Source organism: Anolis sagrei, chromosome 1, assembly GCF_037176765.1.
Source record: "Anolis sagrei isolate rAnoSag1 chromosome 1, rAnoSag1.mat, whole genome shotgun sequence".
Classification (NCBI taxonomy): domain Eukaryota; kingdom Metazoa; phylum Chordata; class Lepidosauria; order Squamata; family Dactyloidae; genus Anolis; species Anolis sagrei.
In genome coordinates this window covers 182,081,342-182,101,381 of record NC_090021.1, presented here as the reverse complement: position 1 = coordinate 182,101,381, position 20,040 = coordinate 182,081,342, and the positions used below count along the sequence as shown (strand labels likewise).

At 40.5% G+C, this 20,040-nt stretch overlaps 1 protein-coding gene across 1 annotated transcript in view; it reads right to left on the bottom strand.

Annotated features, from left to right (window-relative positions):
• Nucleotides 1-20,040, bottom strand: part of TMEFF2 (transmembrane protein with EGF like and two follistatin like domains 2) — a 297,666-nt gene that overhangs the window by 4,320 nt on the left and 273,306 nt on the right. Inside the window, exons 8-9 of the mRNA XM_060780754.2 lie at nt 6,648-6,771; nt 3,184-3,342 (exon numbers count right to left, since the gene is read on the bottom strand). Coding sequence (XP_060636737.2) covers nt 3,184-3,342; nt 6,648-6,771 — 283 coding nt within the window. The remainder of the gene's footprint in view (nt 1-3,183; nt 3,343-6,647; nt 6,772-20,040) is intronic.

Below are 20,040 nucleotides of genomic sequence, written 5' to 3'. Positions count from 1 at the left end.
CAAGGTCATTTACCCGGCCGTCGCTCAGGGTCAACCTAAGTCTGCAATGACTTGAAAGCATACAACAACAACAACAACAATCCTATCTCATCAGCCAAAAGCAGGCCCACACTTCCCATTGAAATACTAATAGCTTTATATTTGTTAAAATTGTTCTTCATTTTAATTATTGTATTGTTTTTAAAAAGTTTTTTTGCACTACAAATACGATATGTGCAGTGTGCATAGGAATTCATTCATGCTTTTTTCAAATTATAATCCGGCGCTCCAACAGTGTGAGGGACCGTGACCTGGCCCTCTGTTTAAAAAGTTTGAGGACCCCTGTGAGAAAGACAACACAAAGAAAAGGCTTATGTGTGTGAAAAAGATTAAAGAGGTTGGCCTTGGGATACTCTTCTGTCTCCCCAGATGAATGGGTAGGATTCAAGTAAAACCCAACCATTTTCTCTACATACAAATGGTTATCTTGCTTTATGGCCTAAAGCTGATGGGCCCGAAGCTGCTGGAGAAGATTGCTTGGAAACATGATGTAGTGCCATTTTTCTGTTGAGCAGTTACTTTCCCATCTCCATCCTTTTATGTACACAGTATTTTTGCCTGTGTAAATTGTTCTGTTCCTTGAAACCTGCTTTAATATAATGCATTGCCTTTTTGCAAGGGAGCATCTAACTCTTGAGGGAAGAGTTGATGAACCCAGTTTGGGTCGGCAAACCATCTCCTGGCTACAGCCGGCATTTTTCTATTATGCCTTTAGGGCAGAAAAGGATTTATGAATTATTTTGTATCTTTTTCTGGCCCAAATGTCACACCTCTCCTCTGAGCATAGCGAGATGTGGATGCTTAGATATATTGGAGCTTTTAAAGTTTCTATATATCTATTTTTTTCTCCTTTTTCCTATCATCTTGTTTTGAAAAGGGATTTATTTTTCAGGCAGAAGATTTATTAGAGTAGCTAAAGGAAGACTGAATCACCTTGTGAAGTCAGAGGAAAAGCCAAAAGAAACTAGGGAAACTGTAAACCTCTTTAAAAAGTAATAACAGATTTATATTGATAATATTTATGGACAGACAACATTTTAAATTGCTTCACACAAAGACTTCCTCTCAGTCCATTTACACCAGTTCTATCTAATTTGACTGGTAGCGATTGTCAAAGTCTCAAATCCATTGAATTCATTTGAGCTGGGAGATGGGTTCATTCGGATGAGATTGGGAGTACAGACAGATGTCATGTTTTAAAATCTGAAGAAGGTGGTTGAAGGAACCAAGTATACATTAACCACACCATCATTTGGAAGGCACGCTCTATGAAAAATAATGACCGGTTGTACATGGTCATGTCTAAGTTAACTTCATGTTGAGGGCAGGTTTTGGAGCCAAAATTGTGGGTTTTGATATAGTTGTTGTGTAAATTGCGGGTCATTCTGTGCAGATGGGAAGTGTTATCAATATCTCAGGAGGACAATGTCCCCTGGCCACCATCATCACTTTCCTGCTTAAGCATTTGAAAAGACCTTTGCCACTGTACTCTGAGAAGGGAGTGGTTCACTTTTTAATAAATGTTAAGATACAGTATTAAACCTTATATAAAAAGGAACCATCTTCTTAGACCTCATCAGATGAGTAAAACTACCCAGTTCTATGACAGTTTGACCTCACTTCAGGCACAGAGCCCGCCAGATCCCATCACATGACGTAGATATATTTCCAGTGGGGCTTCTTGCTGAAAGTGAGGTCAAACTGTTGTAAGAGGTAGCGCTGGGAAAACAGGAGGCAACAATAGGGGAAATCTGCCTGTGATGAAGTAAGGGGCAATGCCGGGCATGGGGCAATGAGTTCCTTACACCTCACTGTGGATTCAACATGATCCATGGTGAATCCCCTCGCTATCACCTGTCTTAATGACCTCAATGTGATGAGATTCCTTGTCTGAGTAGAGTGGCATAATATGAGAGTTTCGTCCATCTCAAGAGAACCTAAAAAAACAAAAACAAAACACTGACCCTCTCTATTCTCTCAGTGCTCCTTGGAGGGGAAACAGCAAAGAGCCTTCACTGCCATTTTCCGGTACAGAGATTCAAAAGGGCAGAAGTGGTGCAATGGCAGAGAAAATGGGGGGGGGGGGGGGGGATACTTTTAAAAAGGTTCTCATGGAAAAAAGGTAAGGGAATGGTTCCTTTTTTAAATAAGAGCTAAGATATAATAAATAAGTAAATTTTAAAGGGGGGATTGATTTATTTCAAATTAAATTAATAGACTTACCCAGGAGTATATAAACTGTATTTAAACTGTATATATGCCTGTATAAAAAGAGTGTCATACCAAAATACAAGAAATTATAATCCTTGAGGCATCAAAAGTAGATCACACTTTCTACTGTGTTTGGGTGCAGTTATGAATTACTGGACAAGTCAGATGGATTCCATTCAGCTTAACCCCCCCCCCCCCCCCAAGAATTCACATTTAGAGGGGATGGTGTGTCTCTGCCATCTTGACCACATTTTGAAATTGCTTGGCTACATGTGTCTCTATTTTTATCTGTAAAATGTTGGGAGAGTAAGGCAAAGCATTAGCAATGGATAATGGAAATGGAAGTCTGTCAACATCTGGAAAGCCGCAGGTTTCCCAGTCCTGTCAGGGAACATGTTTAAACTGCACATACAAAGTAAACCTGGTGTGGGCCGTAGACAAGGCGTCTTCTATAATGGGAGTTCTTTTGGCATTATTGATCTTTTGATTTAGAACTTGAGAAGTTTTCAGGGGTGTTCCTCAGAACAATTTTAAGGCTGCTGATATAAATGAAAACACAATGGTTATCTTTTAGCAGACACATGAGTAAAAGCTGACATACAATTAAGCCTGCGGTGTTACACCACACAAAGATTGTCCAAGCAGCCATGAACAAGCAGTACTTCTCACAAGCCTCCAGGCAGGGTTATAGTTGGAGTGTTGATTGAATAGGAACAGGAAAAGCAGAGCTTGGACACAATGTTTTTTTTAATAGTAGCTCCCAGAATTAACCAGGGGTATTGACCATGATTTTTGGAGCTGGAATCCAGAACTTTCTAAGTTCTGGGGGAAAACAAATGTATGTGCTTCCATGCTTCCCAGCTGTATTATTTTGTAGAAAACACTTGTAATCTAGATCAGAGTGCAGAAGATATCTTTGACTATGCTACTCACCTTGTAATGCAGAGGACCACAACACAGATGATAGCGATCTGGATAGTCCCAATCACGGCTGCTATTAAGACATACTGAAACCGTACAGGGCCAGGAACTACGTATAAAACACTATAGTCTTTCTTTTCACAGCGTTGTCCAGTGTAGCCTGCATCACACCTAGAGCAAACAAAGACATATTTACTCCTCTTTTTCCCATAGTGGTATTTTTTTGCTTTGAACAGATATGGTCAGGACCCTGTGGAGACATGTCATTCTAAAACTGGATTGGAATACTGCATTGCGGTGACTGTGTATATCTTGTATGATGTACAAAAATGCTGCTTTTATGTCTCAATAACCTTTGCAATATAAGGGGATTGGTTTAGTGGACAGTTTATGACTGCTGCCTACCACCCGAAGCTAAAATTCCAACATAAGAAAAGCTGAAATCACAGAAAAGGCCTTCTTGAAGAGGTCTAGCTTGTTCCACATAACAATTAATCTGAAGCTGTTACCAATTATTTGTATTTTTTTAATTTCAAAGATTATTCTAACCTGCCCTCCAGCCATATTTTCCAACATTTTAAAACACATCAAAACAAGTTAAAATAGCTGAAATAAAACCACTCAAATTAAAAGGATCGAGAAAGGGAGATTTTTGGCTGGTGCTGAAATGACATAAAAGTAGGTGTCACTCCAGGAGGCATTTCCACCAAAAGTCATTAAATGCCCCTTTTTTGGGATGGGATAGCTTAATTTAGAATGTAATGCATGCAATCGTTTAATTGACACTGAGATTTGTTAGGGCCAATGGAAATTATCTTATGGGAAGAAAGGTTACTACTATAAACAAATATATTTTCCTCAAGCAGGTAAGAACTTCAGCACAAAACCTATAACCTTTTGCATCCAATATAGTATAAGCAGCGCCATTTGCACTGTCTCTTTGGCAGCTGTGTATGATGTGGATGTGATAATGCCATAGCAAACCCTTTCCAGTTTTCCCTAGCTAAGTGTGGAATCCCTCTACCTTTTTTATGATCACTAAATAAGATGGCCATCTGGCTTATTGTTACAGGGAGGGGCAAAATGAGGGTTCAACAATCCCCAAAATTAGAATTCTGCCTCCAATGAATTGTTCCTTCAGTCTTCAGTTTTCTAGCATCTTTCATTGCTGTGTACCTTGAAGTCATTGTTGACATATGCATAAATGTTTTTTCAGACAGCTTTTTGTCATTGCCTTCTGAGGCCAAAAGTGTGTGACTTATCCAAGGTCACCCAACGGGTTTCCATGACTGCAAGGATATTTAAACATTGACCTCCAGAGTAATAGTCAGACACTCAAATCACTTTACCACACTGGCTCAACTGATCTCTTAGAAATACAGTTTAGGCATCCAAAGAAAAGGGGTTGGTCAAGTTATCAAGAGATTGCAAAGATCAAAAGTATAGTTCTACGTGTGAATGATTTTTGGCTTCATTCTCAGCAACACTAGAAATTTGTAGAGTGAAGGAAAATTGCAGAGGAGGAGCAGATTTTTTTGAGGGGAGCTTAACCTCCTTGTTACCCATAGGTACACCCGTGATGGCCACTTTGAGCCTTATCAGATGCGTCACTTTGGCCATTGTATAGTGTTTTACCTCCCTTTATGGCACAGAGCACTTCACATGATGTAAAGTGACTTCTGGCTGGGCTCCATGCTGAAAAGGGAGGTAATGCCACGCATGTTGCTACCGCGGCAACACTGAAGCTTTCCTGTGTTGCCTTCCCTTCAATGGGGGGAACCAGGCAGTGACACTTCCCCCATGGGATGAGGGAGAAGGTAAGGTTGGTGATGTGGAGCATGGAGTGGCAGCTTCTCCACACCCCCTGCCAGGAGCCTATGTATTTACCCCAATGTGGGATGAATCCATGGGCCTGTATGATAAAGTTTGACACTGTTAGAAAAAAGAAGAAGAGACAAATCACTTCCCAAAAGAAGATGCAAAGTTGCATCATGTTTTGATAGTGTGATAGCCCCTCCCTTCCTCTGAGGATGAGTGAGTATCATGGCCAAGCAAAGTTTTGCACCCTGGTCTCCCAGTGTCCAAATTCAACACTTAAACTACTACACCATAGTGGCTGTTTTCCTGATAGCTTTGAGGATTAAAAATTGTAACAACAGTATGTGATACCTGGGCAGAGAGAGAGAGAGAATAGCAGGAAGGCTCTTTTAAGATTTGTCTACTCAGGATCAGCTTGAAGGCCAATTCATGCACTGCATTTTGATTCATGCAAGCCGCCATGCCACTCCAGAGAACTGTTATCACAAAGGCACCTAATATATTTACCCTAAAGATTTGTGATCTTCCGATGAGGAACTTCTCTCCACTTTAGTATGGTTAGTAAACTTGGTAGAATCTCTAGAGCAGGCATAGGCAAACTTCGGCCCTCCAGGTGTTTTGGACTTCAACTCCCACACTTCCTAACATCTAGTAAGCTGGAATTTCTGGGAATTGAAGTAAAAAATATCCAGAGGGCCAAAGTTTGCCCATGCCCGCTCTAGAGTGTGTTTGGCTGTCTTATACTTTAAGATCTATGGGTCACCTCTATGCAACAAAAGGCAGCAGAATATGACTTTGTGGATGCACTGCTAAAGAGGAACTCTCATTATTTAGCTCCTGCTACTCCAGATCCTGTCTGAGCTTGGAACGAAATATTTGGTTAGTATTTGGTTGGTAAACTACTTATAAATACCAAAACACATTAACTTCTATTACATAGGAAGGAGATGATGAAACCACCTCTGAATATTCCTAACCTCTGAAAATTCTATGAAATTCATTGGGTCACCTTAAGTCTACAGGCAACTTGAAGGCACATATATACTTCGATCCTGCATTTATTCTTGAGACTTCTAAAAAATGAGGATCAATCTCAAGAAGCAGGTTTGCTTGAACTGAGGAGTGCCAAAACCCACAGCCTCTGCTCTAAGTTTCCCACTCTGATGAAGTATGAGATCCGGACATTGAGTTCCATTAGCTGCCACATAGCATTGCTTTCCGAAGCTAACCTTTCCTCAACCCTCACCTTTCTTACACTTCACAGCAACCTTCTGTCTCCAACCATTTTGCCACATGAAGAAATTGATGTTGACATAGTTCTTGACTTACTGCACACTGCTGGGTTTCTTGACATGGCAGCTGTTGTCTGCGTGCTCAAAATCAACGGATAATACACGGCGGAACAACTTATACTTCTGTAGTGCCCTTTTAGGACAGTATTGACAGCCATTGCAGGAATGCTTTTATAAACCGATTAATGCTACTGAATAATTCAGCGCAGTTTTGCTACGTACATTATGTGCCTCCGTACATAATTTAGATCCAGAGTGGATGGGGCTTTGACAATTATTGTCTTCCTTGCAGCATCCAGATAACCTGTATTAGCAAGTCTGCCGATTCAGTTTATCATCACACGCTCAGTTTGAGAAAAGTGTTACCTGCAAGATGGTTCCAGCATATTAGCCGAGTGTTCACATTTTCCATGCTCGCATAAACCATGATAATGTTCTGGACAAGGAATGTACATCCCTCTGGCACTTTCTTCCAATTTGTTTGCATTTTCTATAAAATACAGGCGAAAAGAAAATCCAAGTGTCAAATGTATGGCAAAATGAAGAAACAATGACAGAGACAACAACAAACTCATTGCTTTCTTTAGCGCATTTGAGGGATTCAAAAGAACAGTTGCCTGAAACTCTTCATTTAAGGGTAAAGGAAATTACTAACATTATGTTATGCTGCAAAATAGGAATGCAGATTCAAATAACTATGTTTGGAGGATGAAAGAATATGTGTTTTACAAAAACATCAGCAATTCCTTGAAAGGTTTTGTCAATTACTGAGTTTTGTTTTAAAATGGGTCAATGAGAGAGTCATGTTTTTTAAAAAATTCTTTTTACTGAAAGAGTAGATCTTCATTTTGCAAGACTGATTTTTTTTTTGCATACCATATTCCCACACTGATTCCAATCATTGGAAAAAGAAGAAATCCTCTTGCATTAAAACATGCCATATCACCACCTAATCCAAAAAATTGTGTTCAAATTTCCCATATTGCTGAATAAGGGCGGCGGATGCAGGCCTTCATAATTTTCTTAGGAAATTCTTTAATAGAAAAAACTGCTTGTTTTACCATTTCTCTCTGCATTGTGAGAAAGCCTTGAAAAATCAAGGTTGGCAAGGGTGGCAAGGGTGAGAGCCCAACAAGGGCTCCTTCGCGCGAGGCCTGGCCTCGCACAAAGCCTCCCTCACCTGCCTTGCACTCTCGCCGGCCAGCAAGGTTGAGAGCCAGGCGAGGGCTCCTTTGCGCAAGGCTTGGCCTCATGCAAAGCCTCCCTCACCTGGCACTCATCACTTGCCAGCTGGCAGGGATGTGAGCCAGGCGAGAGGCTCCATGTAAGGCCAGGCGGCATGGTGGATCCACCCGCGCCCAGCTCTCACCACTTGCCTGGCTTGCCGGAGGCAATAGCCTCTCTGTCGGATGTGGGCCCAGACTCCTCCAGAATGCACCAAGCAACAGCAACTCCCTAATGTCAAGGTATGTATATTTTCCCCAAACTTCTCCAGTATTTTATGTTGGTCATGGGAGTTCTGTATGCCAAGTTTGGTTCAATTCCATGGTTGTTGGAGTTCAGAATGCTCTTTAATGGCATGGGAACTATACATCCAAGCAACTACAACTCCTAAATGTCAGGGTCTATTTTCCCCAAATGTCTCCAGTATTTTCTGTTGGTCATGGGAGTCCTCTATGCCAAGTTTAGTTCAATTCAATTTTTGGTGAAGTTCAGAATGCTCTTTGGTGGCAGGCGAACTATACATCCAAGCAACTGCAACTCCCCAATGTCAGGATCTATTTTCCCCAAACTCCACCAGTGTCCAAATTTGGGCTTATTGAGTATTTGTGCCATGTTTGGTCCAGATCCATAGTTGTTTGGGTTCACAATGCTCTCCAGATGTAGGTGCACTACATCTCCCCTAAATCACTGTCAATTCCTCCCAAACCCCTCCATTATTTTTTGTTTGACATGGGAGTTCTGTGTGGAGGTTTTACTGTTCTGTGGAAGTCAGAGCTGAATTGGTTGAAGGTACTGCAAATCCCATCATCTGTTTTCCATACTCCCCAAACGTATTTTTTCTGATTAATCATGATGCTTTAATTATGTTGAATTTGTAAAAATGAAAACACATCCTGCATATCAGATATTTACATTATGATTCGTAACAGTAGCAAAATTACAGTTATAAAGGAGCAACTAAAATGATTTTATGGTAGGGGTCACCACAACATGAGGAACCATATTTAGGGGACACAGCGTTAGAAAGGTTGAGAACCACTGATCTAGATGTTGAAGTAATGATTATCATTCCAATACAGGACTTTGGACAAGGGTGAATGCAATCTTATATATCTGGGAGAGGAATGATCCATATTCTGTATTGCTTACTTAGTTACGACTCCGGCCCTGTTTACCTCTCCGAACGTATTCTCCCCTATGAACCATCAGGATTATTAAGATCGTCTGGAGAGGCCCTGCTCTCGGTCCCACCGGCCTCGCAAGCGTGTCTGGTGGGGACGAGGGACAGGGCCTTCTCGGTGGTGGCCCCTCGACTCTGGAACTCTCTCCCACTGGAGATCAGAACCGCCCCTTCTATCCTGACATTTAGGAAACAGGTGAAGACTTGGTTATGGAGATAGGCATTCGACGAGTGAGCCAACACTGAGATATGGATGGAGGATGATGAGCAACGATTTTAGTGTGACGACTGACCATTATAGTTATTGATTGTAATTGCTATTTTAAAGTTTTACTGTAATATGTATTATGATGTTTTATGGATTGTATGTGATATTATGGTTGGAAACTGGTCTGAGTCCCTCAAGAGAGGTGAGAAGGTCAGTATACAAAATAAATAAATATGTCACATCTCTTGCCACGATCATTACTCCTCCCATAATTTAATTTAAATGCATTCTGTTGGCCCTAGTATTTGAATTGGTCCAAATATATCTGAAACATCTCCCTTTAATTCATTATTTGAACCTTTTAAAAAGGCAGATGCACTCAATAACTGAAGCCAAATATTGTCCAGACTAAGAAAGAGGAACACAAGTATTCTCCAAACTAATAGAGAGGGGGCATATAGTTCATTTCACAGATGGAAACTAGCCAAACAACATTATAAGGTAGCAAAAATTATTAATGAGGGAAAACACAAAGAAATTGGGACATTTTAAAAGCAACATAAAAGTGGGATAGGAGAGGATTATTTGGAACCACCTCTTCCAAATTGGGACACTTAGGGAGTGTGCATATCATTTTGATGAAGATGGGAAATATGTGATCCTCCAAATGATGCTGGTTCTTCACCATTGGTTATGTAAACTAAGGATCAATGCACCAACAACTACTGGAGGCCTGCACTTTAGTCCAATCCCAGTTCTAGTTCAGAAAAACCTACAGAATATGGACTATCTTGTCACTTTTTAGATGAAACATGAGCACAGGGGACAAAATATACACATAAAAACAACAACAATGCTGCTGCATTTGAGAGGCTCTGAATATTCACTATCCATGTCATGTATCTAGCAATGGTTTCTGGGAAGGTACCTCTCTGATGTAATAACAGCAGACTTATTTTAACATATTAATATTAATTGCGAGAAGAGACTTAAAAGGGCAATCATTTCTTCCCCCAAAAACTAAATGTATAAGGAAGCAAACTAAGACTGCCTGGTGTGTGGCAAGTTTAAAAATGAAGAAAATTCCTTACTGGGTGGGCATCAAAGTGGATTTTGCCTTTCCATAATCTCACAGCATAATCCTATTACAGTTACTCAGAAGTAGGTCCCACTGAGTTCAAGGAAGTTTACTGCCACATAAGCATGCCGAGGATTGTGACCTTAGTCACTCAATTTTATTATTTCAGTCCAAAGCTATGACAAATTCTCATCTTCCTTTCTGTAATCTAGTTATTCAGAAAACCAGATTTGGAAGGCAATATCTCCTGACTATTAAACAGAGGGGTTTGGTCTTCGAAAGAGCAGGAAATGAAAGTGACTCTTATTTTCTGGCACAATTTCGTAATTATTCATACAGCAATGCTACAGATTATGATTTCAACATTAATCAAATTGCAGTTACATTGTGCCTGACAGCTCATCATCAAATTCCAGCCTTTCCAATGTGCTTATTAGACAGGAAGGAATTATTTTAGTTTTATTGAAGTGAGGGTCTCTTTCCCCCCTTCTTGTTCAAACCAAATTTATATGGAACTAATAGAGAACACTCAGAACCTAATGACAAAATGTGGCTTGCTGTGAAAACAGCTTTATCTAAATTGTGTTATTTTTGACACATTAGCAAATATCTTGGATTTGGATTCGAAAGGGGAAAACACACCTCCCTTCATCATATTAACCTTCCATAAGGAACCGGTGAGATGAAAAGTTGCAATAACAGTGGCTCTGAAATGGAATCTATGGAATTGAACATTGCTAAATACAATTGGCATGTGCCGATTTTGCCCCTGTCACCACCGAGCTGGCCGACTCCCATCAGATGATGCCTGCATGCATTTGTGAGTGAAGGACAGTAGAGGCCGTGCATGCCTCCGCCAGGGCAACATGGGATGGTTCCTTTGTTGCCATTGCAGTGCATTGGGGGGGGGGGGGGGGGTTGCATGCACTACACTTCCCCCATCTGATCACCCTCAGGCGGAGCTGGGCGATGCAGGGTATGAGGCACTGGGTTCCCCATATCCCTCTATGAAGCGAAGCACCTTCAGTGGCTGTCTGGCAAGGTTGTTAGTCAGGAGTGGAAACCAGGAGAATGAGGTGTGAAGAGAAACAATGGATCTTGTGGCCTAATCCCAACATAAAACCAGTGGTAGTGTTGCACCTGGATCTCTCCCCTACAAACTTCAGGGCTGCCTGAAAGTCACTTTCAGAGGGTTTTACACTCCTCTGGCATAGATTTAAGTCTGTGGGGATACAAAAGGGAGAAACTGGGTCGTTGTAGGTTTTTCTGGGCTATATGGCCATGCTCTGGAGGCATTTTCTCCTGACGTTTCGCCTGCATCTATGACAAGCATCCTCAGAGGTAGTGAGGTCTGTTGGAAGTAGGGAAATGGGCTTATATATCTGTGGAATGACCAGGGTGGGGAAAAGGACATTTGTCTGCTGGAGCTAGGTGTGAATGTTTCAACTGACCACCTTGATTAGCATTTAATGGCTTGGAAGTGCCTGGGGGAATCTTTTGTTGAGAGTGATTTGATGTGCCTGATTGTTTACTCTCTGTTGTTTTGCTGTTGTAATTTTTGAGTTTTTTTAATACTGGTAGCCAGATTTTGTTCATTTTCATGGTTTCTTCCTTTCTGTTGAAATTTTCCACATGCTTGTGGAGTTCAATGGCTTCTCTGTGTAGTTGGACATGGTGGTTGTGAGAGTGGTCCAGCATTTCTGTGTTTTCAAATAATATGCTGTGTCCAGGTTGGTTCATCAGGTGCTCTGCTATGGCTGATTTCTCTGGTTGAAGTAGTCTGCAGTGCCTTTCATGTTCCTTGATTCGTGTTTGGGCGCTGCGTTTGGTGGTCCCTATGTAACTTGTCCACAGCTGCATGGAATACGGTAGACTCCTCCAGAGGTGAGAGGATCTGTCTTGTCCTTTGCTGAACGTAGCATTTGTTGGATTTTCTTGGTGGGTCTGTAGGTGGTTTGTATGTTGTGTTTCCTCATCTGTTTCCCTATGCGGTCAGTGGTTCCCTTGATGTATGGCAAGAACACTTTTCCTCTGGGTGGGTCTTTGTCTTTACTCTCGTGGCTTGTTCTCGGTCTTGCAGCTCTTTTGATGTCTGAGGTAGAGCCCAGTTGAGGTGGTTCAGTTCATCTTGAAGGAGGTGGGGCTCACAGATTCTTTCTGCACGGTCCGCCAAGGCTTTAATGGTGCTTCTTTTTTGACTTGGGTGATGGTTGGAGTTTTTATGTAGAGAGAAAGGTTGAAACTTCCCTCCAGTGACAATAAATTAATATCTTAGGGATTGTTTACATGGACCTAATTGCCCATATAGACACTGTACAGTTGCTCCTGGCTGACCCCATGATATTATAGAACTTCCAGTCCTATTGCATGACCAAGAAGGAGAAGGGAAGATTGTCCCCTTGTGTTGGCACGTCTGCTGATGTCAGCATTTAGGTGCCCATGATGGCCAGGTGCTCTTGTGGAGTTCTGTGCCATCTGGCAGTGGCAACGGCAATAGGATGAGTAAGGTGATGTTGATGATGCTCTCTTGGTCTGCATGGGCTCTGCCCTGGTGCCACTGTGGGAAGATAATGGTTTGTGTTGGGGATGCATGAATGTTCTGGACTAGCCAAAGATTAAGCAGACAGAGTAGAGGAGTCTTCAGATGTGCAGTCCTCAGGCTAGATACTACTTTTGGATGGTCTGAATGAGAAACTTAATCCCCCATGCCTCTGTAACTAGGTTGCATTTGTCATTTTCTGTCATGGGATGCACTCAGAGCATTTGCTAGGATGAATTTTTGATAACTTATACTTGACTTCTAGAAAAGTTGATAATGGCTGCTTTTCCCATTGGCAAGTTACTTAAATCCACACCCTTCCCCAAGTCACTCTTGTGCTTGCATCAAAGATTGTTGAATTTTTTTGAACAGCATTCTAAGGTTTCTAGATGTTTATCACTTCTGAGCTATTTAGATAAACCTTTAAAAGTTTGATAAATCTCTGAAATCAGGAGTGTGTGGTATTCTCTGGCTGTTCTTATCTTCACTAACATATTTTTTGTAGCAAGTGATATATATTGGTTGTTTTCCATTTTTCTAGATACGCCTTCATGGAGGTATTTGGGGTCCTAAAATGTATTAAGTTCGTAATGAAATGACCTTCAAGAATTTCAGAAGTTTTCTTCCTTTTTGGGATTGCCACCAGACAGATAATTCATTCTTTCTGACAGTTTTATTTATAAATCGTCTGTGCAAAGAATTTGCTTTGCAGTTTTAAGAATGTAGGATTCCCAGATCTCAGGGCTTCTTCTTTGGGGCTGAAAGAAAGAGTGTTGCCGTACAAAACAATCCTTTCAGGGTCAAAGTACAAATCCTATGTTTTGCTAAAAGCAGTTCTCATAAAGGTGCTAAAACAAGCTGTGAAAAGTTCATAGGGTTTTCTTTTTTTTGTTCCAAGCAGAGCTAGAAAACTTAATTTTCAACCACATAAATAATTTATAATTTCTCACACTTCATGTGTTTTATGTGCATTACATGTTCTGAGTAACCACAGATAATGCTCAATGTATCAGTTCTAAAAAAAGGGAGTGGGCAAAATGTGGTTTGTGGGACCCCTAAGGACGGTTCTTGGGAAATCCAAAAAGTCCCTCACAGCCCTCAGACCCTCACAAAATTATTTTTGGGCCAAATTTTAGATGATTTTTGCTCCAGGCTTACTTTTCCTAAGTCCCCCAAAAAGCCACCCCTCATCTCAAAACACACAAACACAAGAGAAAGAAAAACAGTTAAAATAACCAAAGCAGTAGCTGAAATTGATGTTGTGTTACTTTGGAACACATTGAAACATACCAGTGTGGTCTACGGGGTTGTCACAACAAGGAAAAATGTCTTGACCCTGTGTGAAGTTACTCATTCCATGTAAAGAAATTGCTAGCTCCTTTGACATTATCAAGTACCACCAACCATAAAGTCATAGAGACTCAACCCTATTAGGATGTGGCCTTGACAACTTGTTCTATAGGATTAACTTTGATATGGAAATCCTTAAGAAGACTCCTACAATATTTTAGGTGTATGTCCAACACATACCATATTTCATTACATAATATTGTCACTTTTTATTCCTTTTTTGGCTGAAAAAAAAGGTATGCGGCTATTATGTGTTGAAAAAATGGTACCGCTGGCAGACAATCTGTATACAGTGTATAGTGGGGGAAGATAGCCCCCCTCCACACAGTCTAGCACAGGGAAGACTCCCGGCTTCTCTTTTCACGTGTTTTGCTGCACTATTTAAACAACAGCTTCAGCCTCACTGAGTCGGAAAGTGCTGGATTGAAGAGAGCTGATACTGTCACCATATGAAGTGCGGAAGCAGAAAGGGAAGTGCAACTATTACATGGTGGCCAAAAACGAGGGTGCGACTATTACTTGGTGGTGACTATTATGCAGTGAAATACAGTAAACCCCGATTCCACTGGTCACCCTAACTGAAATAGTGTCATTCATTCAATGGGGTTTAACTAAATATTGACACATAATCTAACAGTTGATTCAATGGATCTACTCTATTTGGGATTGCCAGTAGGATTTAGGTCAACATGTAATAAGGTCATAAATGAAAAACATTCAGTCTACTTTGAAACCTAAATCCCCTCTCCCTTCCTGCCATCCTAAGGACTTCTGAAAACATCTTATCCTGAGGGAATGACAATGGAAGGAGCACAAATAATAGTAGTATGACCTAGGGGGGATACGTTCCTGTAGTTACAGTTGAAACAAAAAATGTGGATAACAGCAAACTCTATTGAAATGAACAACTTCCAACAGAGGTTGCAATACAGTTGTGCTGGAAAACCGAGAAAATTCCTAGAGAGGTATCATCACTTGGAATTATCTAGGTCCTCCAGAGCAAATCTGTGCAAATATTTGGTGGACGCATACCACAGAATTATCTGAAGGACCTAGAAAATTGCTAGAGAGGACATATTTTTATCAGATGCAGTTAGGCGAAACTGGTGGTACTAATCCCATGTGTCATACTATAACAGGGGTCCTCAAACTAAGGCTCAGGGGCCAAATACGGCCCTCCAAGATCATTTACCTGGCCCTTGCTCAGGGTCAACCTAGGTCTGAAATGACTTGAAAGCACACAACAACAACAACAACAATCCTATCTCATCAGCCAAAAGCAAACCCACACTTTCCATTAAAATACTAATAAATTTATATTTGTTAAACTTGTTCTTCATTTTAATTATTTAAGTGTTTTTTGCACTACAAATAAGATATGTGCAGTATGTATAGGAATTAATTCATGTTTTTTTTTTCAAATTATAATCTGGCCTTCCAACAGTTTGAGGGACTGTGACCTGGCCCTCGGTTTAAAAAGTTCAAGGAACCCTGTACTATAGTATCCAGTTTTCAGTAATAGCCCCTTGCTCACCAGATTCCTTTATGAACTCACAAACAGAAAGCAAATGGATAATAGAAACAGCAGGAAAAAGCAGAGAAACAGGCTAGTGACGAACATGCCATTCCAAATGCAAAACAGGGGCAGTGCAAAGTTGGCTAAAATTGGATGCAGAATGCTTGTATTCCCACCCATCCATCTGCACAATGGAATCAACTACCAACAGCATGCTTTCCCTCTCAAACAAAACTCCTTTCCTTATGTCTCTTCCTTATGCTGGAAAACAGCATGGAAATCTAATAAACAAACCCAGTATTTTTAAAATTGTTTAGATTATATTATGCGGTTTACTCTTTTAAACCATTTCACAGGTGTGATTGGGGGAGTTGCGTCATTTCTTTGTGACCAATGGATCCACCTTCATCGCATCAAGACTGTAAACATTTCTGAAGGTAGGAGGGGTATTTGCAGGGATGTGGAGAAAACAGCCTGATCCTTGATGATAAATTGAAATTAGGAAGCAATTTAAAATATCCTCAACTTGAGTGATGTTAACATGTAAATAGGATGTAAACTACTAGGAAGGAAACTAATTATCATTAATTAATGGGTATGTACCAGCCCATGTATCGATTGCTATGGCTTGCTGGCATTCCTGAAATCAATTGAACAAGTTAATCATTGTCTCTTAAAATGCCTGGCATTTATCAGAAATTACTTTTAATGTAAGAACAGCCTTACTGGGTGAAAATCAATAACCTTTTCAAAGAGTGGGCAGTTTTTCATGGTACAGTTAAAATGTCAAGAATCCAGGATAACAGCAGAGTATCCTGGTCAACAATGACCTCTCTCTTGTTTGACACAATTAGCAAAAGAATGTGTACCACAGCGATCATAGTGACCCTAAATGTATTTATTTAGAAGTGCACTCCATTAAAATTCCTATGATTTGAGTCATCAGCAAGTGTACTGAAAAATCAAATAATTATAGCTCTCTATATCACTATATTGCTCCTTAGCAATTGTCTTTATATTGCATTGGTCAGGCTATATCTGGAGTAGGGTGGAGTTTTTAGGTCAGCATTTTAAGAAGGATGTTGATAAACTGTATCCCTTATCCAAAATGCTTAGGACCAGAAAGGTTCTGTCCCCCCCCCCCCCCCTAGATTTTGGAATATCTGTATCTGCATATACACAATGAGATATCTTAGAGATGGGGCTCAAGTCTAAACATAAAATTCATTTATTTTTCATGGATACTTTATATTCTTAGTCTGAAGTAATTTTGTATGCAGTATTTTAAGTAATATTGTGCATTAAAATTAGTTTGTGTACGTTGACTCATCAGAAGAGGCAATGGTAAACCTCTTCTGAACAAAGCCTCTCTTCTTGCCAAGGAAACCTGTGACAAGTTTGCCTTAGGGTCACCATAATTCAGGAAAGACTTGAAAGCTCACAATAAAAACAGAATTCAAAGAGCCCTTCTTATCTGTGAAAAATCCTACGAAATAATTTCTGTGACATTCTATAACTCTATGACCTCTCCACTCGTTATATTTCCAAGGAAACTCCTTGATGTTTACCATAGATCAGAAATTACTTAAAGGCACACAACACCAAATCTGCAAATAGATATTGTAAAATCAGAAAACACCCCCTCCTCTGCTTGTATAAGGAGAAGTTTTTGCTTGTAATGCACTTGAGGTAGGAGACAGGGTAATATCTCTTATCAGAAGGGTGAGTAATCTGCTCTCTGCTATCTAGAAACCAAAGGAAACGGAAGGGATGATGTAATGTATTTAATGGCCTTAAGCCAGAACACCATCAGAAAGGAATACTGGACTGATCATAAATTACACTTATTTTTCCTGTTTCAGACCAGAGCCGTTTCACATTACTTAGTGAAATTGACTCTGCTTAAAAAATAAAATAAAACAACCCTCACCCACCCATATCATTTTAGTTAGCCACAGCAAGAACGAAAACTAGTGGTACATTTCTGACTCTCTTTATTCACAGAGTTGCACTATGAGCTTTTTATTGTTGTTCCCTGTATTCAAAGGATATTTCATATAACAAGAAGTTCAAGGCTGTTGCCAGGTTTGAGGCAGCTCTTTAGGCAAGTGCTATTTTATTGGATCTCCCAATGCTGCTCTAGTTTTACTACTGGAAAACACATATGAGGGAATTTAGAGAAGTAGGCTGCAAGGGGAACAAGGCAGCGATGGGTGGTTTGTCTCTTTGAAAATAAACCATAACCAACATAGTGCCACAACCCAGATACCAACTCTGCCCAAATATCTACTCTTTCTCTCTCTCTCTTTTTCTCTCTCTCAGTGACTGTTGGGGTGGAGGGAGGGCCTTTCATCTGCTTCTAATTATGGCCATACATTTCCGGTATATCCGGGACTGTGGCGCAGCTGGATGGGAGTCAGCTGCATTAAGATCACTACTGACCAAAAGGTCATGAGTTCGAAGCCAGCCCGGGTCAGAGTGAGCTTCAGACCAATTTGTGTAGCTTGCTGTCTACCTTTGAAGCACGAAAGACAGTTGCATCTGTCAAGTAGGAAATTTAGGCACTGCTTATGCGGGGAGGCTAATTTAACTAATTTACGAGGCCATAAATATCTCCAGCAAGCATGCAAAGAATGAGGAAGTACTTCATCAGTGTCACAAATGGATGGTGAAGTGACAGCTCCCCTGGTGGCCAAAATACCCTCATGAAAAGCTGGAATGTCAAATAGCCTCTGAGTGTCTGTCTATATATGTTGTGTGTCTATGTTGTGACTCAGCAGCTGGGCTCTGAGTCTGAAGCTGAGCCCTGTGGGTCTTGTGAGCCAGAGTTCCCCGATGAGGAGGATGATGGGTTACAGATTTCTGTTCATGTCTCAGACAGGGTTGATGGTGCGGCTGCAGAAGGGGAAACAGCAAGTCATTTCTCAGAGGAAAAGAATGTCAGTGAGACTGATAACGAGAGTGAATTACCACACGGCCAGGTGGACATGTCTTCGCCTCCTTTGCCTTTCCATGGTGATCCAGCCCAGCTGGTAAACCAAGATAAGGGGTTAGAGAGCCTTGAAGATAATGGATTAATGAGCAGGCAGGATTGCCTGCAATTAAGGGTCCGGAGAAGTTCTCGCTTAGCTAGTAAATGTGAAGCCAAGTCTACCAAAGGTCATCACAATGCATTCATGACTGCAAAGGGTATTTAGCCTTCTGGCTGACAAACAGGCGCTGTCAGTTCAACTTGGCTCTTTCCATGCAAACTTCTATGGATTAACCTTGGTTTTAAGCAGCACGCTTGTGGCTTCCTGATTCTGGGATTTTGGGTCTTGTGTTCAACTGTTTTGCCATGGACTCTTGTTTAACCATTGCTTAAAGGATTATGCTTCATGTTTTTGCCTTTGGATCTTGGGAACTGTGTCTTTGCATTTAAGCCTGTGTCCTGCCTATGGAACTCTTGCATTTGTTATACTATGCTTTTGACTTTGCCTTTTTCTCAATAAACTACAAAATCTACAGCTTTGGAGTGGTGGTGTTTGGGAGCAAGGTGAAAACTACCCTGAGTTGCAACAGTCTATGGCATTGAATGTTTGCCCTGTATACGTACATTGTAATATGCCCTGAGTCCCCTGCGGAGTGAGAAGGGCAGAATATAAATACTGTAAATAAATAAATAAATAAATAAATATCCAGAGAACAAGCCTTCATGAGTATTTTAAAGTGGGAATCACTTGCAAGAGTTATCTCAGGTCTGGAGAATGCTAATGCAAAAATTGATCCACACATTGTTTTTGTAGCCTTCAATTGATTCCTACTGTGCTAACATAAGAAGGGATAATTCCACAGGGTCACATTTTGATGGCACCATTACACATGTAAAAATAGAAATGGATCACAAGTTAGGTTTTTAAGGTCCATGTTCTTAAAATCCCTGGCTATCTACAAAATCATGCAGCAATTGTCGCTAACTCAGGGAAATAAGATTCCATGATTCTGCCCAATGATGTCCCGCTGGTTTTACTTTTTAGATTGCATTATCTAATTTTTGTATCAAAACAGCCTGGTCGACATAGAATCTGGAAAACAGCTTATTTATATGTAGATGCAGCTCTATGACATTTTCAAATGCCATATATTTGCATATGAATGTTTCTTCTCTCTCCCACCCTTCTTTCTTGAGTAAACATATTCATTTTGCTGCAACTTCCACAGTAATCTGTACAGAAACAATACTTAAAGAAAAAAACAAAACAAGGTATGGCCCAAAACACTAGCAACAAAAACAGTAGTTGAAATATAAGCAGCCACAACAGTATGAGATGGAGCTGTAGGCACAAATTGTACTAATATTAGTACTAATAATTCTGTTCAAACTTTTGAAACACAGAAGTGATACAGAAAAAAAAACAGCCATGGCTATCAATAGTAGTTTCTAGCCTGTCTTTCTGATTGATGATCATATCTCTGATGGCAAGCAGATGCACAGAGAGTAAAAAACTGCCTGACCTGAGGATTTTGTAGAAAATGGATAGAGGCAATCCATAACAGAAATCAATATTTACAAATCAGCTTGGAAGCACAACAAAGAACCTTTGTGGGTGACCTCAGAAAAGCCAAGGATCAAATGCATTTTCATAACTATCAGAGTGGGATTGATTATTATTATTATTTCTAGG